Genomic DNA, 24,056 nt, shown 5'->3' on the forward strand with positions numbered 1-24,056 from the left:
GGCGGCGCTGCGATCCCCTGGGGGCGGAGGAACCTTCCGGCGGGAAAAATTCGCGCCTGGAGAAGTTCCCGCCCCCTCCACCAGAGGCCAGGATTTTGCGGCCTAGCAGGCCGTGAGGCCGGGGTCTAAATTTGCGGCGCCCGGTATGTACCGCCGGAACCTGAGGCGGAGTGGCGCATCAAACCGGCCGCGGGTGCCCACCGCGCGGGCCGGTCGGAATTGCGGCCCAGCAGGCCGCGAAGCTTGGGCCACAATTTGCGGAGCCCCACCGACCGGCACCGACGGTCGGCCGGGGCCTGCTGAAGTCAAGCCCAAAGCCGGCCGCGGGAGCCCACCCCGCCGGCCGGAATGGCGGCTTGCCGGCCGCGGGAGCCCACCCCGCCGGCCGGAAGAGTCAGGGGCCCGGAATAGCGGCTTGCCGGCCGCGGGAGCCCACCCCGCCGGCCGGAAGAGTCAGGGGCCCGGAATGGCGGCTTGCCGGCCGCGGGAGCCCACCCCGCCGGCCGGAAGAGTCAGGGGCTCGGAATGGCGGCTTGCCGGCCGCGGGAGCCCATCCCGCCGGCCGGAAGAGTCAGGGACCCGGAATGGCGGCCTAGCAGGCCGCGGAGCCTGGGCTAAGATTTTTGCGGCGCCCGGTCGCACCAGAGTACCAATGTCGGCCGGAGGCGAGGCCTCACTCCACAGCCGTCAGGAGCCTCAGGCCTTGAGCAACACTCCGGTAGGAGATGGGGGAGGGACCCAGAGACCGGGTGCCTGTGGTAGAAATAAACTATGTTGCCGCTTCTGTAGCTGGCTGTGGAGACAGCCACTGGCTGCATGTCTATGGGAGCCAGGCAGGGGGGGGGGGGGGGGGGAGCCCACCCCGCCGGCTAAGGCAGAAGGAGATTGTCAGCATAGATCCAGCAGGGGACTAGAGGCCCAGTATGGGGGTCAGGCACGCAGGAGACCGGGGGGGACGGGGACGTAGGGCTGGAGAAGCCTCTCTCTTACCACAGCCGTCTTCACCCTCGGTCCATTCCAGCAGGGTCGCCCCTTCAGCTACTGGCACCGTAGTGGCAGGACGCTGGAAGAGGGACTTGGCGTGCGGGCGACCCTTGGGCTGGCGGGATGCAGGGGAGCAAGGCTGCCCTGGTCCACCTTGCCTTCTGTGGGGGAGGCAGCAGTGCGGGTGACCGGCACTGGCGCAGCTCAACCCCGGGAGAACAGAGAGGTCTAGTGCGACTCTGTTATCCCTGATGATCTGGAACAAAAAGAAAATAAAAAAGTAAAAATCTAAAATTTAAACAAGGAGCCTCCTTGGACACTAAGCAAAAAACTGGCAGTCTCTCTCTCCAGGCTGAGGGTATAGCTGTGGAGGAGGGGCTTAACAGCTTTCACTTAGTGTCACGCCTCCTATGGAGATGAGCTATACCCAAGGTCTTCTGTGTCCCCCAAGGAAACTGGGCGAGAAAAGGGGGGCCATTGTGAAGAACTTCCCAGTAACCGTTCGGTTATTTTACCTCCCCGCTACTTAATCCCCTTGGATACCTGCTTTTAACAATGGACGTAGACATCTATGTGTATCAAGAACATGTGTACACACACTTCCGAGACATTCGGTCTGCTTCTAACCACAAGACTGATCTACTTAATTAAAATACACAAGATAACACTCTTGGCCATTGTCTTGAAAAAGTCACAGTGATTGCTTGTAAGCTATGTGACCAAGCCCTGTTTTGTAAATTGAGTTTATTATGTTTTCAAAACTCCATTGTCTCGCTGGCTCAGAGGAGGAGTTTGATGCTGTTTAAATTGAATTTCCTTGCTTTCCATCAAACGTGTTTTGTTCCAGCATGAAGCTTTGGCTCCTGTGTGGATTATGGCGATATTAATTCATGGGAATAAGGGAATAATAGATGGTAACTCATATTCATACCGTCACAGTCACTGTTAAGAGAGCAGGGTACAGTGAAGGTCACTGTTGAGAGCGGTGTACTGTGGCAGTCACTGTTAAAGGGGCAGTCGCTGTGGAGGGCTCTGTTAAGTGGGCCGGGAATGGAGTAGGACACGGTTAAGGGGACTATAACATATGGTCAGTTTTAAGGGGTGGGTGCTGTAGAGGTCACTGTTAAGGGGGCGGGCCCCTGTAGAAGTCACTGTCAAGGGGCTGGGGTGCTGTGGAACTAACTATTTAAGGGGAAGGCTGCTGTGCAGGTCCCATTTTAATGAGAAGGGGCACTGTGGGGGTGTCTGGTATAGTGTATTACTGTACAGCAGCGGCTGCATGAAGCGCACGGCGTCATAGCAACCAATGACGTCGTGCGCTCCTGCTGTCAGCAGGAATCCCGGCCGGGTTACCACGGACCTCTCTCTGCCGTGGAACATGGCTGTGTGCATGAGGCCTAACTCCCAGGTTACATGTATGGCAAAGCATAACCAATGGCAAAGCAGTATCATCTCTGTATTTGAGCCTCAGAAGTCAGAGGAAGGATGCATATGTAAATCCTTCGTTTAGTCCATGTGGGACTAAGCTTTTTAGAGGGTAGATCCATCTTGCTTCGTTTTGCTGTAGTTTTCTATCCAAGTTGATTATTCTGGGGCCTAGTGTCATCTTTTGAATCCCCCAAAACTGGAGACCCTGGCTATTACCATTGTGTGTGATTTTAACATGTCCTGACAGGGTTGTATCAGAGTCTATATTAATGCAGCTAAGATGTTTGGATATACGTCTTCTGAGCTCTTGTGTTGTTTTAACTATATATAACCTATAATATATATACATATATATAGTGCCCCCATTGGAGGATCGACAATAACAACGACCCAAACAATGATGCCTCATTTTTTTAGTGCCCGGAGTACCATCCAGGGACGGGGACAAATAATACCAATACGAATTGGCCCAAAGTGGTAGTGACATCACAATAGGGAGGTTTCAAATTTAGTTCTCGCCCTCTCCCTTACTAGCAGTCTGCCCGCAACCTCTGAAGACACCAATGAGTTGGCGAAACATGTCGGCAGTTTGTGAAATGTTTTAAGCAGTGCGTGCACCGGTGACCTGGTTGCATTCCAATAATAACTATATTCTATTGTCTAGATCTCTTATAGATTATACTAACACTGTTGAGCAGTTCTCCTGGTCAATACTATACCGAAAACTAATAGTGCTAGCACCCTCTATAGGACAACCAGTAGACATCACGGTGGCACAGCTGACGGTTTTAAATCACTTAAAGGGGTTATCCGAGTTATGGGAAAAAAAATTAAAACCTCATAAAATTCATCAGGACATACATATACATTGGTTAAGCTTGATTTCTTAAGAGAGAAACCCATACATACACCTTTACATGGTTCTGTTATTGCTGTTTTTACATGCTGAGGGGGCGTATAGCAACAATGCCTGAGCTCTCCCTCATGAATATTTGTGGGCGTGAACAACCTGACCTTCCCCTCACCCTGCTCTGCACAACCTAAGTTTGCATTTAAAAAAACAGTCACATGATCATCTCCTAGCTCACACAGGCAGATCTTCCTGTCACATTGATGATACAGCTACGGCTCTATCTATAAGATGACATATAGCTGTATCCAAGCTACCCCTGTACCCAAGCTACCCCTGTACCCAAGCTACCCCTGTATCCAAGCTATATGATGGACAATTATTTACTTTTTTCCCGGGGGGGTATTAACAGTATAATGGAGACTTGTTGAGGGGGCCAGGGCTGTAATAACAATCCCCAGAAGCGGGAGGGGAACGTGTAAACTGGCCCAAGTGAGGGAAGGAGCCAGACACATACCCTGCTGCTGGAGAAAATCTATCACCTCGGCTCTGGTAAGTATCGCACATGAGCGATCGCTTACCATCACCGAGGCTGTGTGAGGAGAGGGAGAGAGGGGGCGGGCACCAAAGGCTCTGACGTCTCGTTTACAGAGCCGGGCCACTCCCTCAAGCAGGGAGAAGCTTGTAAACGAGACGTCAGTGCCTGAGCAGGGTTGATGACGTCGGGGGTCACATGACCCAAATGTGAACTGGCTAAACAGAGCAAAATAGCTAATGTAAGTGATTTACAAAATAGTTTCATATAATACTATAAGAGTTATTACCATAAATGTATTTAACTCTGATAACCCCTTTAAGCTAGAGCTAGGGTTTTATGACAAGAAATAAGTGCTACGTTTTAGAATGATATATTAGTAACACGTGTAATCAAGAAACCCCACGGAAGCACTCTGTAGTGCTCCCATAGGGTTCCGTTGCGCACCATTTCGCATCTCCGGATTTGTGGACCCATTGAAGTTAATAGGTCCGCATCCGTGATGCGGAATGGCCACAGAACGGCGTCCGTGTATTGCGGATCCACAAATGCGGTCTGCAATACGGCCACGTTCGTGTGAAAGAGGCCTAAGGGTGTGCACACTTATGCAACCATATTTAATTTTTATATTTTTTCTTCCCTCTACCTAAAAGATTTCAGTTTTTTAGATGAGTTGTACAGTTTAAACGTCACATTAAAAAGGTGGAAAAAGTTGTGAAATGATTTATGTTTGTCTAATTTTTTTACATCACAGAAACCTGACATTTTAACAGGGGTGTGTAGACTTTTTATATCTACTGTGTGTGTATATATGTATACACACTCCCCTTATTTTTCGCCCCCACCTCATTAGTGCTGGAGGACCGATCCCGCCCCCCCTTCCCTCCCCGGGCTTTGTACTCATTGCTTCCTGGTCCTTTGCCATCGACTGTGCTGTGACTACGCAGAGTGAAGATGTGTCAGGTCACAGCACAGCAGGAAGGCTACTTTCACGCTAGCGTTTTTGCTGGATCCGGCAGAGTTCAGAAAAAACACTTCCGTTACTGATAATACAACCATCTGCATCCGTTGTATTATCTTTAACATTGCCAAGACGGATCAGTCATAAACTCCATTGAAAGTCAATGGAGGATGGATACGTTTTCTATTGTGGCAGAGAAAATGGATCAGTCCCCATTGACTTGCATTGGGGGCCATGCCGGATTAGTCTTGCTCCGCATCCCAGGACGGAAAGCAAACTACATGTTGCGGTTTTCTCTCCGGTATAGGAACAGAACTAAGCGGAACGGAATGCATTTTGGAGCATTTCGTTCTGTTCAGTTAAGTCCCTATTGACAATGAATGGGGACAAAAATGTAGAGTTTTTTCCGGTATTGAGCCCCTATGACGGATCTCAATACCGGAAAACTAAAACGCTAGTGTGAAAGTAGCAGAAGAAAAAGAACTGAATCCTGAAAGCCCGCAGCATCTGGAGCAGGAGAGGCAAGTTTTTTTTTTATGTGCTCTGAGGCATGGGATTCTGATCTGAGGCATGGGGGTGACAACCCCTATTGCTCAGTGTCTATCTTCGTCGGTCGCAAGCCGATTTTTGTGACAATGGTGCTCGAGTTGTACCAGGGCAACAGTTCCCTGGTGAAGTCGCCCAAAAAGCGAAGAGGAGAAGGACCCAAAAAAGATGCAGGGCTTGTTACAAAAGGGGGATATGAAAGGACACCAATTATCATTGCGAAACCTGCCCTGAGCATGACGGATTGTTTCCGAATCTACCATCCTAATCTCATCCATTGATTAATTTAATTATTTATGCTACCTGTAGTTTTACCACTTTATATCTCTGATTTAGTCCACATAGCTTACATATCCACTTTTCACCAACCACAACATATTCATTTCTGTGAGACACCTGTACAGGGGTTCCCTTTCCAAAATGTGGTCACTTCTTGGAGTTTTCTATTTCTGGGTACCTCAGGAATTTTTTTTACATTTGACATGGCACCTAAAATCCATGTCTGCCAAATCTATATGTCGAAGTTATGTTGTGCGCCCATACAGCAGTCTACTAGGAAATATGGGGTGTTGCCAGGGAGAAAAATGTGTAACAAATAGTGGGATCATTTTTCCCGTTACCCCTTGTGAAAAAGAAAAATTGCACCTAAAGTGACTTTTTCATGTGTAATTTTTCATTTTTACAGACGTCTGCTTTTAAACAGTTTGACAAGTGTTTCTGCCTTCTGTGAAACACCCGTTTAGTTAAAGGCGCCCTTTCCACGCCTTTACAAAATGGTGTCACTTTTTGGGGCTTCCATTCTAGGGGTGCATCTGGCGGCCTTCAATATAGACATGACGCCTGTTTCAACCTTAAGTGACTTTCTTGTAAAAAAAAATGTACACCTTTGGAGTCCAAGTGCTCACTAAACGCTTTGAAAGATTCGTTGACGGTGTAGTTTCCAAAATGGGGTAAATCTTTTGGGGTTTCTACTCTAGGGGTGCATCAGGCAGTCATCAATTGTGACAAGTTGCATGAAAATTATTCCGGTGAAATGTGCCCCCCCCCCCCAAAATCTATACTCTGCACCCTCCTGTTTGCCCATACAGCAATTTACGACAACATACAGGATGTTTCTGTAATCTGCAGAATTAGGCCTCTTTCACACGGGCGAGATTTCCGCGCGGGTACATAGCGTAAGGTGAACACATTGCACCCGCACTGAATCCGGACCCATTCAATTCTATGGGGCTGTGCACATTAGCGGTGATTTTCACGCATCAATTGTGCGTTGCGTGAAAATTGCAGCATGCTTTTTTTTGTGCATTTTTCACGCAACGCAGGCCACATAGAAGTGAATGGGGCTGAGAAAAAATCGCAAGCATCTGCAAGCAAGTGTGGATGCGGTGCGATTTTCACGCATGGTTGCTAGGAGATGATCGGGATGAAAAACGAGCAAAATAGAGCATCCTGCGATTTTCACGCACCGCTCATGTGCACAGCCCCGTAGAAATGAATGGGTCCGGATTCAGTGTGGGTGCAATGTGTTCACCTCACGCATTGCACCCGCGCAGAAATCTCGCCCGTGTGAAAGAGGCCTAATTCTGCAGATTACAGAAACATCCTATATGTTGTCGTAAATAGCATTCTTAATACGATATATATTGCGATAAATGCTCATTTAGAATAAAAAAAACATTTACTAGTACTTCCTCGTTGACCCCATACATTATAATGTCTGGTTGATGTCCCCATACAGTAATATAGCTAAGTTACCCCGCCAAGAACAGGGTCACAATTCCCCCCCAATTTGATGGAGCGGCCAGTCAGGCATGCACCCTGCAGCTCCATTTATTCTCTATGGGAGTGCTGGAGATAGCAGCAATCCGGCATCTTCGGGTGCGCCCATAGAAAATGGGACATGCTAGCAGAAAACCCTGATAAGTGGGTTGTTCGGTGTGTCCCCTTTATAGGTACATACTGGCATCATAAACATGGCTTTCAGTCAAAGGAAATAATAAGGACAATTTTATTGGTACCATTTTTGGGTACATATGATTTTTTGATCGCTTGGTGTTGCACTTTTTGTGATGTTAGGTGACAAAAAAAAAAGGCACTGTTTAATTTTTATTTTTTTACGATGTTCAGCTGAGGGGTTAGGTCATGTGATATTTCTATAGTGCAGGTTGTTATGGACGCGGCAATACCTAATAGGTCTACTTTTTTATTTCACTTTAACACAATAATAGCATTTTTTTTTTTCATCGATTTTCTTATGTAGGGGCTCATTTTTTGCAGGATGAGGTAACCGTTTTATTGGTACCATTTTGTGGGACATCCACCTTTTTGATCGCTTGGTGTTGCATTTTTTTTTACATCTGTACTGTAATGCATTGCCTGTTAGTGTATTACTCTGTGTAATACACTTACAGGTTACCTAGGAGACCCAGCCTGAGGCTGGATTTCCTAGGCCCCCATAGAAGGCAAGTCCCAATGCCGTGCAAGGCATTGGGCAGCCTGTGCATGGCATTGGGCTGCCTTGTCATCCATCGGGTCCCCGCCACAGCAGAGCAGGGACCCGATGGGCTCAGTCACCCGCCGCAAACCTCTTCTATGCCATGGTCAGCGCTGCGCACGCCATATAAGGGGTTAATCGGATACAGCAGGGGCCCGGCTATCAGGGACTGCCGGGCACCTGCAGTAATCGGGCGCACACCGCTCTGGTTCACGCCCGATCACCATGACATAATAGTACATCAAAATGCGGCACTATTACGTCTTATGTCGGAAAGGGGTTAATAACTGTTTGCCCATTTAAGGGTCCAGAACTTGTGATCTTTTAATCCCTTGTCCTATTCACCCTAATAGAGGTCTAATAGGGTGAATAGGACTTTACACTCTCCTTGCTGCCCTGTGCACAAACCAGCAGGGAGCTTACCATGGCAGCCAATGATCAGTAGAGTCCTGGCTGCCATGGTAACCAATCGGAGCCCCACGCTTTCACTGTTGGGTCTTTGATCGGAAGCTGCCACTGCCACCAATGAATATTCTGAGGAGGAGGGGAGGGCACCCTGTGGCCACTGCACCACCAATGAATATAATTAATATATCACACAGCCGGCACCCAGCCTCAATGACAGGGATCCCGCCGAACCTTGCCAATTAACCCCTCAGGTGCTGCTCAATGCACTTATCATTGTTGGTGCATCGGCCACAGCTCCTCCCCACTCACCACACTTGTCATTGGTGGTGCAGCAGCAGCCAAATCAGAGGAGAGGGAGGGACTGTCTCCTTCTCCACTGTGCCGCATGTTTTAGAGGCAGTCAGCGCTCAAGTGCGACTGCCTCTATGACGTCACTTAAAATACCGCTGTAATTAAGAAACAGCGATATCGCCATTTAATACCATGGTATATCATCAATACCAGTATAATACCCAACCCTAAATCAGGGTAATAGATATTGAGTTGTGTTTGGCTGTTAACTCTTGCTGTGTTACATGAAAAAGAAAAATGGATGGAAATGGAAAATCTGCCATCACCATTTTCCTTTAACCCCTTAAGGACACGGCCATATTTCACCTTAAGGACCAGGCCAGTTTTTGCAAATCTGACCAGTGTCACTTTATGCGGTGATAACTTGAAAACGCTTTTACTTATCCAGGCCATTCAGAGATTGTTTTGTCGCCACATATTGTACTTCAGGACACTGGTAAAATGAAGTAAAAAAAAATTAAAAATTAATTTATTTAAAAAAAATACCAAATTTAACTAAATTTGGGAACAATTAGCAAATTTCCAAGTTTCAATTTCTCTACTTCTATAACATATAGTAATACCTCCAAAAATAGTTATTACTTTACATTCCCCATATGTTTACTTCCTGTTTGGATCATTTTGGGAATGCCATTTTAGTTTTTGGGGACGTTACAATGCTTAGAAGTTTAGAAGCAAATCTTGATAATTTTCAAAAACCCAATTTTTAGGAACCAGTTCAGGTCTGAAGTTACTTTGTGAGGCTTACATAATAGAAGCCACCCAAAAATGACCCCATTCTAGAAACTACACCCCTCAAGGTATTCAAAAATGATTTTACAAACATCATTAACTCTTTAGGTGCTCCACATGAGTTATTGGCAAATGGAGATAAAATTTCCGAATTTAAATTTTTTGCCAAATTTTCAATTTTAATCCATTTTTTCCACTAACAAAGCAAGGGTTAACAGCCAAACAAAACTCTATATTTAGTGCCCTGACTCTGCGGTTTACAGAAACACCCCATATGTGGTCGTACACTACTGTACGGCCACACGGCAGGGCGTAGAGGGAAAGGAGCGCAGTGTAGTTTTTGGAAGGCAGATTTTGCTGGACTGGTTTATTTACACCATGTCACATTTGAAGCCCCCCTGATTCACCCCTACAGTAGAAACTCCCTAAAAGTGACCCGATTTTGGAAACTACGGGATAAGGTGGCGGTTTTGTTGGGACTATTTTAAGGGTACATAAGATTTTTAGTTGCTCTATATTACATTTTTGTGAGGTAAGGTTACCAAAAATAGAAATTCTGAAATTTCATCTCCATTTGCCATAAACTGTTGAGGAACACCTAAATGGTTAATAAAGTTTGTAAAATCAGTTTTGAATACCTTGAGGGGTGTAGATTCTTAGATGGGGTCACTTTTATGGAGTTTCTACTCTAGGGGTGCATAAGGGGTTCTTCAAATGGGACATGGTGTAAAAAAAAAAAAAAAAAAAAAAAATCTGCGTTCCAGAAACCATATGTCATTACTTTCCTTTTGCGCCCTGCAGTTTGGTCATACAGCAGTTTACGACCACATATTGGGCGTTTCTGTAAATTGCAGAATCAGGGTAATAAATATAAAGTTTTGTTTGGCTGTTAACCCTTGCTTTGTTACCGGAAATAGATTAACTTCTACCATATACCGATTGTAGGCGACGATACAAATCAGGCTTGAGGACAGTTGCCGCAGGTACCTTGCACAGGGACAGGGGTGATGCAGTTACCGTGAATTGTGGACAGTACAAGGACATCCCTCTTGTCCTTATATCTGACCAGCAGCAGATTTCCACAGGTAAGGGCACGGGTCTCACCCCTGGGGACAGGTACCTGGAGGGGGTAGAAAGCCTGCATTGATTTTTCCACATGGTCCCACAAGCGGACGTGGATCTGGCGGCGAGGAACTGGAACAAGGGGATACTAGTATAAAAGTTATCCACATACAGGTGGTAAACCTTATCTAGCAGGTGGTGCATAAGGTCCCACACAAGTTTCCCGCTAACACCCAGAGTGGGGGGACATTCTGGGGGTTGAATATGGGAATCTCACCCCTCGTACACATGAAACTTGTAAGTGTACCCTGAGGTACTCTCACAAAGTTTGTACAGCTTCACGCCATACCTCGCCCGCTTAGAGGGAACATACTGGCGGAAAGTTAGCAACCGCGACCTCCCTTCCAGGTACATAGGCCTCCACAAATTTGGCCCCAAAGTGATCCATGACCGGCCTGATTTTGTACATTTCCGGATGGCCTCAAACCGGGTACGTATCCTGGCCAAACTGTCTGGTAGAGGACGTCCCCACTCCAGTACTGCCTGACACTTTTTATTTTTTGACTAGGCCCATGTGCAGCACGAGGCCCCAAAATGTCCTCATCTCGGCTGCACTGACCGGAATCCAGCCACTGGGCCTAGCAAAAAGAGAGCCCGGGTGTTGAGCAACGAACTGTTGGGCATACAGATTCATTTGCTCCACCATTAGATTTACAAAGTGGTCACTGAAAAAAAGACTAAAAGTAGTCGTATTCAATGAAGCCCACTGTGGAAATCTGGATTCCTGGTTGGCCTACAAAATCTGGAATTGCAGGCTCAAAATTCTCTGGAATACACCAGACAAGTTCATCGGCAGGGGGCTCAGGTGGACTGATCTGGTGGGCCGGAAAACTAGTACGAACCCCAGAGCTACTCGTACTAGCGTGGGCCACAGGGTCACTGGCATGGAGGTCCCCATGATCTGCCTTGGGGGCTCATCTTTATTGCTACATAATGAGGAGGACACGGATGACAACAGGAAAGTGGGGTCATCCTTGTCCTCACTGGGGCTCTCGGACTCTGAAGTAAGCAGGGCGTATGCCTCCTCGGCCAAGAACGTCCAGCGGGCCATAGGGGTGTGTGTAAATCTTTATTTAGTGTGTGTGGGCACAGGTCTTCGCGAACTTTGCCCTACAGCTAAAATAAATAAAAAAATAAATAAAAGTTATAAATGCGCTGTGGGGTGGGTGAAGCGTTAACAGTGGCCGGACGCAAAGAGTGCCGGCCACAGTCAGGGCCCGAAAAAAATAAATAAAAAATAAGTGTGTGGACCCCAGACACCCGATCAAGGTGCTAAAAGTGCGGAAGGAAAAAAAACAAAACTTTTTCCCCCTATCTATCCCTGCCGATAGGCATTGACCCACTGATTGATTTCAGCAGGCACCAGGTTCCGATAACCGCCCGCCCTGCGGCAGTGATCGGAACTACACATGACGTACTGGAATAGTCATGTGTCCTTAAAGGGACACTGACAGGCCAAAACAGCATATATAGTTAGATATATCACATTACAGGTCTTATACAGTCTTTTAAAAGCATATAAGTATCCCCCCTGTCCACCTTATAAAGAGCGAAATATAAAGTTTTATAACCTGCTTCTTCGGTCAGCAATCTGCCCAAGGGGCGGCGTTTCATGTGAAAATGCGCCCAGCCAGCCTTCCCAACTGCCGTTCTTAAGCCCCGCCCAGCTCATCATTATTCACTTCGCTGGGCGGCGGCTAGAACTCTCCCCAGTCCCGATCCTGCGCCTGCGCAATTCAATCCTCCGGGCATCGTTCATGCCCAATCTTCTGCGCCTGCGCCCCGCCGTGCCGTTAGATCGCGCCTGCGTACACACACCAGCCTGCGTCTTCGACACAGCACCATGGGTATATGTCCAACTACCACTAGGAGGTGACACTAGACATAAAAAAGTGTTGGCTCCTCCCCGTTGGGCTATACCCTCCCCACAGACACTAGGCAGATCAGTTTGTACCAAAAGCAGTAGGAGAGAGAAAAAAGGCAAGGAACCAACAACTCCCGTACCGGGAAAGATCAAGAGACCAGCCCGGAGAAGCGGAAGTAAAAAACATAGGGTGGGATCTGTGTCCCCCAATGCCTACTACGAGAAAAGGATTTTACGGTGAGTACAAAAAATCCTATCTTCTCGTGCATGGCATTGGGGGACACAGCACCATGGGACGTCCCAAAGAAGTCCCCGAGGGTGGGAAAAGAACAGCCATGCAAACTGTTGGGCATACAGGTGCGGAAGAACCATGTGACCCAACAGGAGAAGGCACGGAATAGGCAGGAAGCCACATAAGGGAGAAACCCCAAGGAAGCCACAGTAATGACTGCCAGCACCCCAGGACAAATGCCTGGGAGAACGACACAAATGCAAAGAGAAGGCAAAGGGGAACACCGAGCTCAGCCGAAGGCTGGAGAGAAAGTAGGACAGCACAGCGTATTGGAGCCACATAACATTCTAATAGTCTCACGCGAAAGCACAAACACCCTGAGGCCAACCCCTGACGGACCAGGGGCATAGAATCACTGAAGGCCAAGCGAGTGAGGGAAGCCATAGCAAGGCTCACATGTGAAGGGAGCAGGTCTCCCCTCACCGCAAAGCAGGTGAAGAAGTTAAGCTCCCTATTGAAAGGAAAAAAATCCCAAAGGCGCTAAGGGAAACCACCAACCCTTGGAAGGGAAAGGGGGTTGTAAGTAAGAAGCAGAAAAAGAGAAAAGATAAGACCTGCATCCCCAAACTAGGGGACGAGGAACGAGCCTCTCAAAACAAAATATCGCTGAGAAGCGCAAGACTGGAGAAACTCCGGCCAAATGAAGTATCAGGGAAGGAAATCTCAGCAGGGGCACACTGGAGTGAGGGAAGCCATAGCAAGGCTCACATATGAAGGGAGCAGGACTCCCCCCACCGCGAAGCAGGTGATGAAGAGAAGCGTCCTATTGAAAGGTGAAAACCCCAAAAGGCGCTAAGAAAAACCACCAACCCTTGGAAAGGGAGGGGGTTGCAAGTAAAGGCTAGGAAAAAAGAAAAGATAAGATAAGCCCTGCATCCCAAAACCAGGAGACTAAGAACGAGCCTCTGAAAACAAAATATCGCTGAGAAGCGCAAGACCGGAGAAACTCCGGCCAAATGAAGTATCAGGGAGATGCAGGCCCAGGAAACTCAGCAGGGACACTGGACTGAGGGACATGGGAGGAGAAGGAGAGCACTCCCAACAGACTAAGGAGAAAGGTTCTACAAACAGGAGGAAGTCCCTCCCGAAGGAGACCATAAGGTGGAAATGCAGACCGTAGCACTAAACCACTCAACACCAGGTACTGGAGGTGGGAGGATGGGAAGATAGACACGAATCCCAAGAGGTCCACAAGGCTATTGGAACCCACAAGGGGAACAATCAACCCAGAATATCCAAGAAAAAATGAAAGGAACCATCATATGGGAAGGAATTGGCCATGGACAACTAGCCATTCAAAGAATAGTGGCTAGCAATCTGCATACATTGTCCCGGGGAGGGCAAGTACAGCGGCTTGGGTTGTACCACTAAAACGACAGACACCCATATGCATAAGGAATGGAGAAGTCCCCATAAAAGAAACGGGAGTGAATACACGAAATATAGAAGCCAGCTGCGACCAACATACAGAAGACTCCCAGGGGGAGAGAGTACCAGACGGGCACAGACAATAGCAAGGTCCCAGGGGACTGCCCTCTGTTAGATAGTACAACTAAGCAGAGAATATAAGGGAACACCCGGACCCAGAAGGAACTACGGAACCCTGTCCGATGCCAGAGCAATCAGCAGAAAATTCAGCTACCAGGCAGGTGTGTGGCGCTCAGTGGCTCTGTCCCTAAATCATCAGGGAGGACGTCCAGCGAGGATAATGTCGCTGACCCCAGACGGATTCCGTGTGGCGGAGGAAATCCAGTGAGGGCCAAAAACTGCTGCAGCGGGCGGTGCAGACCAAGCTACGTACCCCAACACGGAGAAGATGCAGTGGAGATCACTGTACTCCACCAGGAATGGTCCGCCCTGTAATAGAAAACAATGTGGGGTACTCCTTTATAACACGGGGAACGCGGAGCGCAGCAGACAGTAGTATTTGATAGGGATAGCAGGAGCAACCCTAGCACAAAAGCCAACAACCACCTGGCCATGGTATAGGGAGCGTGGTTGTAGGTGGACCACCCATCAGATCAGAACAGATCAGCCCTATACTGGGAACACCAGAAATAGCAAAAGACCGACAAGGTGGAGGAGGGGGTTGGGCTGGCCCACCCCTGCCAGATATGGTTACCATGTACATGCTGAACCAGGATGGCCGTTGTGGACAGTGCCTTGAGAAGTACAAGGAGCACGACAGTAACGGAGTGGCAGATGTATGGAAGAACCAAAAAGGGGAGTAACCAACATTCGCAGCACAGATTAGAGCCCGGGGAAGGAAACACCCAGTAATACAGAAACTGTATGGGCCACAGATTGCACCATAGGGCCCAGCACGTGGGTACTAAAAATACACGGCTAAAACCGAGGTAAAGTGGCTGCATGTTGCACTCTAAGGAGGGTGGAAACAAAGCCACAGCATCCGGGAATGCGACCGCATTTGGAGGGAGCAGGTCCTCAAACTGTAAGGTAGAAATACGGCTGTGTAGTGTAGAGATACGACCAGAGAGGTGCAATGGTACAGCATTTGGAGATGGTAGAGATACTAGATTTAAGATTAGAGCGATGTGGCCACATGGTGAACCCTAGGACCAGAGAAGTGTAACGGCTGCCCCTTAGCAATGGTACCTATATTCCGCTCGGGAAGGGGAAAATAGGGCCGCACGGTACCACAAAGAACGACAGGTGCACCCCACAATTAAGTAAGTGCAATGGCAACTGAAGGAGGCCCTCTATTCCACCAGAAAAGAGGGAAACAGGGCCGCATAGTACACCATAGAGCCAGACAGGTGTAACTGCTGCAGCATCAGAGACGGTGCAGGAACTCTACCTAAGAAGGGAGAAAGATGGCTGCTTGGTGCACACTATGATGAGGTAGGTGCAGTGGCCGCGGCAATAAAAGGTGGCCTCAATATCTCGTCCGGTAAGGGAGAAATAGTGCCGCAAGGTACACCATAAGGCCAGACAGGAGCAACAGCCTCTGGAGATAGTGAAGGTACTCTACCATGAAGGGAACAATGTGGCAGCCTGGTGCCCACTAGAACCAAACAGAGGCAATTGCTACAGCAATTGAGAGTGGCCTCTATATCTCGCCGGAAAGGGAGAAATAGTGCCGCACGGAACACAAAAGAGCCCGCCAGGGATACTGGAAACAGCATCAGGAGATGGTGTAGGTACTCTACCCGTGAAGGGAGCAAGGTGGCTGGAAACAGACAGCTGCAATTGCTACGGCAATTGAAGGCGGCCTGTATATCTCGCCCGGAAGGGGGAAATAGTGCCGCATGGAACACCATAGAGCCAGTCAGTCAGAGGAACTCTACCTATGAAAGTAACAAGGCGGCTGGAAACAGACAGATGTAATCGCCACGGCATAGAAGCCAGCCAGTATTCTCTGGTACGGGCACTACAAAAGAACCTTTAGAGGCTGAGAAGGGTTACCAACCCTACAAGTGGCGTCTGCCTGAATTATCAGCTTGCCCAGAACATAGCCCCTGTATAGGGGAACCAGGAAGGTCTGTCGTGTACAGCCTACGAGGGCGTACGTACCAGAGACACTGTAGGTGTGCCAGTTGTTAAGCACAGTGACGACTGCCTTACCTGTGCGGTAATTACCTGTGCAGGCAGGAGAGCGCCATCCGAAAGTCCACTAGAGGGGTACCAAACCTGGGTAGGGTAGGTACCACCATGCACGTTTGACTTGACCACACAGAGGGATTCTGCATGGTGGAAGACCGCCTGATGCTCTGTTCGAGGGAAACGGTGCAGAGGTGTCCCCAGAGGCAACTGACAGAGAAGGCTTCGTCACCAGCCTCAGGCATGTCCTGGGGCGACCCGAGGATGCCGAGGAGGGGTGGAAGCTAGTTGAGACCACCCGAGGAGGGTCCGTGGGCTACTCCTTGCGTGACCCTGTACCTGAGCGTGACCCATCTGTAGGGAGGAACCTGGTGGTGGTAGGGGGGGGGGGGGGGGAGAACGCAATTTGTAGGCAGCGCTCCAGCGACCCCGTCTGGGATTGGGCGGGTCAGGCAAGGTTCCCATGGCTTGACATGGAGGGAGCCCATTCAGGGGGGGGCCTACACACAAAAGGGTGGGAGGGGGACAAGGCGACCACATGGAAACCTCCGTAGACAACGGACGCACGTGAAATACGTGGCAATCCAATAGGGAGGCTGGGAGAGGAGGCCCTCATAGAGCAGCAGGGCTGTCCTATCTGTCCCCAGATGTCACGTTCCCCAAGAGGTGCTGCAGCTATAGAGCAAGTGGCAGGGATGCAGGAGAATGCAGCAATAGAGAGGGGAGGGAGGGAAAAGAGCCTGCGGAGTAATTCAGCCAGAGGCTGCCTACCAGACCCCAGGAGCTGTGCAGCGCACCCCAAGCAGGAGAGCAGAAGATGGCGACCTGAGAGAGTAGGAGCAGACAGCCAGAGGAAGAACCGTCCCTCAGAGAGAGCAGGGAACCTGGGGCTGGATTGGCAGGCAGGAGAGGCCCCGCCCAGGCTCCCCCCACGGAGGGGAGAGGACGGAGTAAGCCTGGGAAGGGAGAAAGTGGGCGGGGAGTTGCGGCCTAGTAGGCCGGAAAAGCCGGGGTCTAAATTAGTGGAGCGCTGCCGCGACGAACGGGGGCCAGGTGGGGGAGAAAACTGAAGAAGCGACCCCCAGAGAGTGAAAAATGGAAGGCCAGGGGGATTCTGGGGCCAGGATACAGCTGAGAGATAAAAGTTTCTGTTGGGACCTGAACCCACAACCTGCTGTATCAGAGGCAAGGCATTTTCCCACACAGCAATGGAGCTGTATTAGGTATGCGGGAAGGGAGGAGAGGAGGGAACGCGCCCAGGCCCGGGAAGGAGGGTGGGAGACCCTAATCTAACATACTCACCCTCAGACGTCTTCAGGCGCAGCAGTAACCACCCCCTCGGCGACTCAACACGGGAACTGTGGGACTGCCAGAATTCCACTGCGGAAGCAGATTTGGGGACTGGGTGGCTGCCAGGTACCCAAGTACGCGCCCGCAGGGGGGCAACTAAAGTGGAACACGATGGCGCCACCCCTGCCCCAGGCCGGAACCTGCAGAAAAGAGAAAGAAAAAATAATTAAAGAAAAAATAAAAAGTAGCAGGATGACCTGCACAAAAAACAGGTCAGGTCTGCCTCCTACGGACACTAGAACAAGACTGGTCTGCCTAGTGTCTGTGGAGAGGGTATAGCCCAACGGGGAGGAGCCAACACTTTTTTATATGTCTAGTGTCGCCTCCTAGTGGTAGTTGGACATATACCCATGGTGCTGTGTCCCCCAATGCCATGCACGAGAAAGCAATAACTGAACTGAGCTCCTTTAGAACTCTAGGGTGTAATCGATCTGGGGACTTGTTCACTTTTAATTTTTTTACCATATTAAGGACAATATCTACAGTCAACCAGTTAAGTATGTTATTTGAGGTATTTACACCAGTGACACCACCCTCATGAGATGCCCTCTCTTTTGTATATTCAGAGGAGAAAAAAAAAAAAAAAACATTTTAGGAGCTCTGCCTTCTCTTGATCCCCAATGACAACGCCCCGTTACTATGATTTACGGGTCCTACTGGTATTTTTGCACTTATGTATTTCAGAAATGCTTTGGGGTTGTTCTTACTTTCCTTTGGCCACCTATATTTCATTGTGTATTTTTGCAGATTTTATTATCCCCTTACATAATTTATTTATTTATTTATACTTTTAAAGCGAACCTTTCGCCTGGATTTCACTTAATAAACTATCACCAGTACCTTATAGATTATCCTCATTGTGTTTCCATACAGTCTTGTGCAGCTTTCCTGCGATGTATATTCATGAAAAAGACGACTTATAAAGTACTCTTCTCCAGCTCCTGAAGTCACGGTAGAAGTCAAGGGGGTAGCCCTTCCCTCACTCCAGGCTGTAACTCCCCTGCCCTAACCCCGCCTCTAAGCAGTGTAATTGACACCCGGCTCAGTCGCCGGGACCGCGTTTGTACAGGCGGCGCATGCGCCGTCGGCCTCAGTAGCAGCGCGATTCCGTCTATCGCGCGGACTCAAGCGCGATCCTGTAACTGAATCGCGCATGCGCCGTCCCCGATGCCTGCCTGTCTGTCTTCTCTTCCTCACGCGCGATTCAGTTACAGGATCGCGCTCGAGTCAGACGGCGCATGCGCTGCCTGTACAAGCGCGGTCCCAGCGACTGAGCCGGGTGTCAATTACACTGCTTAGAGGCGGGGTTAGGGCAGGGGAGTTACAGCCTGGAGTGAGGGAAGGGCTACCCCTTTGACTTCTACCGTGACTTCAGGAGCTGGAAAGGAGGACTTTAAGTCGTTTTTTTAATGAATATACATTGCAGGAAAGCGGCACAAGACTGTATGGAAACACAATGAGGATAATCTATAAAAGGTACTGGTGATAATTTATTAAGTGAAATCCAGGTGAAAGGTTCGCTTTAAAGGCTACAGCTGACCCCTCAGATTAGAATTTTATAAAGGCCCTTTTTTTTGTCATTTCCTGCCCTTTTTACACTATTTGTAAGCCATTCACTTGTACTTGTTACCTCTAGGAATGTATTTAACAATATACTTACCCAAAGTAGATTTAAAGCACTCCCATTTAGCATTAGTGTCATTATGTGACAATAGTTACTCCCAGTCTATGTCCTGAAGTGCAGCGCTCAACCATGGGAAATTAACCCTAATTTAAAAAAAAATTTTTGTGTTTTTGCCCTACTGACCCGATTTTGTTTTTTACAGTTTGGTTGGAATATAATAATATTGCAGTCACTGTTACCAAGGTTTTCATGTACAGTGACATTTACCACAAGCTATGCATTGTTAGAAATTACGAGATCCTAAACGCACCTTCTACAGAGACGAGCAATCAGTTAAAAGTCAAGGAGGAGGACTTGAGATGTCATCTCCTGCAGGTGGCCGAGAGGAAGCGTCTCTTTTATAAACTAACGTTTTGCGGAAGGAGAGAAAGTGGGACATATGCTCTCAATGATAGCTAAAGCGCAGCTGGGTTCTCCGTGTATTACAAGTCTGGTTGACTCTAGTGGAATCTTGAGGAGAGATACTGGGGGTATACTAAATGTACTAGGCGACTTTTACTCTTCCCTGTACTCATCTAACACAGCTTGCACAGACTCTGATATTGACGGGTTTTTGCAGGGGTTAGATCTTAATCGGTTGTCACAGGAGGATAGGTTGTTACTAGATGCCCCGATTGAACTGGAAGAATTAAGGGTAGCAGTGGGTTCCATGGCCAATGATAAAGCGTCAGGTCTTGATGGTCTCCCGGTGGAGATATACAAGGCTTTCACGGACACATTGCTCCCTGAGCTGTTGAAAGTACTAAATTACTCTTTGGAAGTGGGTGTGCTACCGTCCTCCATGCAAGAGGCGTTGATAGTGGTCATTCCCAAGCCAGATAAGGATCATTCGCTGCCCAACTCATAGACCGATTGCATTATTATCAACAGATGTTAAGGTGCTGGCGAAGGTCTTGGCCAATCGTCTCTCTAAAGTTATATTATCCATTATACACCCAGACCAGACTGGTTTTATGCCCCAAAAATCGACTGTAATTAATATAAGAAGAGTCTTTGCTAGTCTACAAGTACCCGCTGATAATATGGGGGACAGAGCTATATTTTCTTTGGACGCGGCCAAGGCCTTCGACAGCATAGAGTGGCAGTTCCTATGGCGTACTTTGGAATATATGGGGTTTGGGGGCACGTTCATTTCATGGGTGAAAGTGCTATATTCTAACCCCAAAGCGAGTATTAGGGCGAAAGGGGGGGGTGTCCGCGAAATTCCATTTGAGGAGGGGCACACGCCAGGGGTGTCCATTGTCGCCCCTGTTATTTGCAGTGGCGATAGAACCTTTGGCAGCGGCAATACGCAAATCCCCTAATATCCAGGGCTTTAGGTATGGGGAGGTGCAAAACAAAGTGGCGATGTAGGAGGATGATACTCTTCTATTTTTGGGAGACACTGAATCCTCTTTGGTTACAGTTATGTCGATCATTGACCAGTTTGGCAAAATGTCTGGTTTGACCATAAATTGGCATAAATCTGCGCTGATGCTCATTGATGGTCAGGCTAAGTCACGTGTGATAACAGACAGGAGTATCCCCTGCGTGGAATCTTTTAAATACTTAGGAATATATATGTCTCCCAAGATTAATGAATTTGAGCGACTTAATCTTGAGCCTCTGTTACTTAAGTTTCGGAACAAAATTAAGGCATGGTGTAAACTATATCTATCAGTGGCGGGAAGGACGAATCTTCTCAAGATGATACTAATGCATCAGTTGCTTCATATTTTGCAAAACTCCCCGGTGTGGCTTCCAAAGAATAGATTTGACAAAATCAACTCCATTTTTCGGGAGCTCATTTGGCGCAAGGCCCAACCTAGGATCAAACTGGAAACGTTGCAATACGCCAAGTCAGAGGGGGGACTGGCGGTGCCGAATCCCTGGTTATATTTTTTGGCTGCGCAGAGTCAACACTTCAAGGGATGGTTAGACCCCGAGGCTAGAGACGTGACCAGTCAGATATTTCAATATCAATTGAAAAGCCGGGACCTTTTGTTGCTACTGGAAGGGGCAGAAGTTCGTCAGGGAGGTCCAATGGGTGCATTAGGCTACACTATATATAAAACCTGGAGTGATATAAAACAGTTAAGAAAGGTTGAAGGAACTACGGAATATACTCCTATATGGGGAAACCCTGGGATGCCCGAATTTGTCTCTTTGGAGGGATTTGGGGATTGGAGACGGAAGGGGATTCTAAGAATAGGCCATCTACTTGAGGGGGAACCCTTTGCATCTTTTACTACGATGCAGGAATTGTATGGTATACCTAGAAGCCAATTTTATAAATATCTCCAAATACACCATGCGTATAACACGAGATTCAAAAACAATGCTGCAGTGTCAAAGAGAGATATGGCTTTGCACCACATTATATCCAAAGGGGTAAGGAGAGGGATGATATCCATGACTTATAAACTTCTTCTAGATAATTATTTGATGTCTTACCCTCTGTCCAGAATGCACAAGTGGGAACAGGATGTAGGGACTCTCTCTACTGACCAGTGGTCAGACATTCTTAAAGCAATACCGTTATCCTCCTTGAGTGAAGGGGGTAAGCTTTCGCAGCTGTTTATTGTCCACAGAGTCTAAGACACCAGTCTTTTTGCATCGTTTGGGTTATAGACCCAATGCTGATTGTCCTCGGTGCACTCTGCGGATCTTATACATATGCTGTGGAGCTGTGAGAAACTGAGGAGATACTGGAGGAAGGTATTGAAAGTCATACATGATGTATATAAGGTGCAAATACCGTATGATCCCAAGGTGTGCATTCTGGGTTATGTATCAGAGATTGCAACGGAGCATTTGTATAAAGTAGCAGTGGGTCGGCTATTATATGTGGCAAGAAAGCTGATAGCCTTGCACTGGATACAGACGGATCCTCCAACCCTTAGAGAATTCATACGCAAAGTTGACACAATGCTGGTTTATGAGAAGCCTATATTTCAGAAGAGGGGGTGTCCCACAAAGTTTGAAAAGCTTTGGGACTCTTGGCTTTTGTTTAGGCGTTTGAACAATAATATTTGGTAAAGATCACCAACACCATGGGGGTAGGATGGGGGGCAGGGGAGGGAGGGGTTATAAGTTGTATCATTCTATATGCTAAGGTCTGAGTTCTGATCAAGTCTGTATGTGATATTAAGAAAAAAATGTCATTGCTATATTACGCTGTAAGATTATATCATTGCGGTTATTGGCGATGTTAATAAAAAAGGATCTGATTTAAAAAGAAATTACGAGATCCAGCAGAGCGGGGGGTTAAATAACAGGGTTCGGATCGATCGCCGTTCCCAGTTATAGCCAGGTGCCTGCTGTATTATATAGCCAGCATCCGCTTTGTATGGAGTGGGCTAACTGCAGCAGCCTGGTCCATACAATTCCGGGCGAATAATTCAGGTACGGCTTTATATGTTAAAGATCAGTACAGGCTGTAATTACACTGGTTGACAGATACAATTAAAAATCTGTTGCCGCTGCTTGTTTACACACTGCAGCCAATCACTCCTCAGTGGTTTAAGACTAAGGACTGCAATTGACTGTAGCTATAAGTAAAGAAACCAATACTTAGCAAAAAAAATAAAAATTACCATCTCCCAAAGCGTTTATTGCTTCCATCTTCTTTTCATTTGCCTGGTTCATCATTTCTTCTGTAACCTAAAAAAACATAGGAACAATATACACTAAGCATGCCTGTCATGATCAGTGTACACAGTTGGCATAATTACAAGAAACACAATTAATATTGTCACCTCTACGTCATCATTTCCCATTTCTTGAGGGTCTTCATCATCTGGAGCAATCACTCCTTCATTATCAATTTCTAGAACAAAATGAATATATACATATTAACTATGACCAATAACATACTAATTCAAATAACGCAGAAGTTGTCATATATCTTCTATATGAAAAAGAATCTTCATATAAAAGAGGATAAAAAAAATAAAAAATATATCATCCTTCAGGCGGACATAAAAAAAATGCCTCTAAGTTCTTTTTATCAAATATCTTAATTTGATTTGTGCAAGCAGTGAAACAAAGGAACAATTGTATATGCAAAAATATCTAATCGTTTATTATAAAAACAATACAACTGCAAAACAAATGATGAAGTTACAACGTAACATCCAAAATGTACCACACGGTGGTGTTAACACACCCCTATCTGATCAGCACAGTACGATTTATTGATTTATGACAACCAGTGTCATACTTTTAACAAACGGACTCATATACCAAGAGAAACTTAGGATCTTCTGTTATCAAACAGGCTATAACAATAAAACAGGGATTTACAGGAAAATAACCGTTGTTATCCCTTGACTCTGTTTTCCTATGACCAATCAAAAATATATGATATTAATATGATAAAATATTCAACTCGGCAATCAGACTAGGGAAAATAACTTTCCAAGGGTTTAGTCCTCTTATCAAATAATGTCAGATCTTCCATTAACAATATGCATCTTTGCTAAGAGAATAATCAGCATTATGGAGGCGCCTAACACTATAAATTCCCACAATATGGGAACTCTTGGCTATATACCGAGAGAAATATGTTATTGATATCACGAGTAGTAGACAAAATATACGTTACCGGGTCAAAAGGTAGACAGAGGTCAGATGGGACCAGTTCTGAAGAACTTTCCTAATAATCCAAAAAGAATAATCCAAGTTTCTTCTGGTAAAGTTTTTCTTTTTGATTGAATGAATGGATCAATGGATATATGGATCTTTTTCTCTAGCTTTCTTTTTTTTCTCTTGCTAACTTCCCATGCTACTCCGCACACGAGTAATTATTCCCCCCCCTTATCTAAGAATCATCCCCTTTAGATTAGGGATTCCCAATCAGGTAGGGTGGGTGTATTCGCATGCTAAAAACATCATTACGTTATCTCAACTCCTA

General features: G+C 47.2%; 1 protein-coding gene across 1 annotated transcript in view; it reads right to left on the reverse strand.

Annotated features, from left to right (window-relative positions):
- The window catches only part of ST13 (ST13 Hsp70 interacting protein), a 325,403-nt gene that overhangs the window by 175,118 nt on the left and 126,229 nt on the right, over positions 1-24,056 (reverse strand). The window contains exons 4-5 of the mRNA XM_040406554.1: positions 22,900-22,970; positions 22,738-22,804 (exon numbers count right to left, since the gene is read on the reverse strand). Of these exons, the coding sequence (XP_040262488.1) occupies positions 22,738-22,804; positions 22,900-22,970 (138 nt within the window). The remainder of the gene's footprint in view (positions 1-22,737; positions 22,805-22,899; positions 22,971-24,056) is intronic.

This window comes from Bufo bufo, chromosome 9, assembly GCF_905171765.1.
Source record: "Bufo bufo chromosome 9, aBufBuf1.1, whole genome shotgun sequence".
NCBI lineage: Eukaryota > Metazoa > Chordata > Amphibia > Anura > Bufonidae > Bufo > Bufo bufo.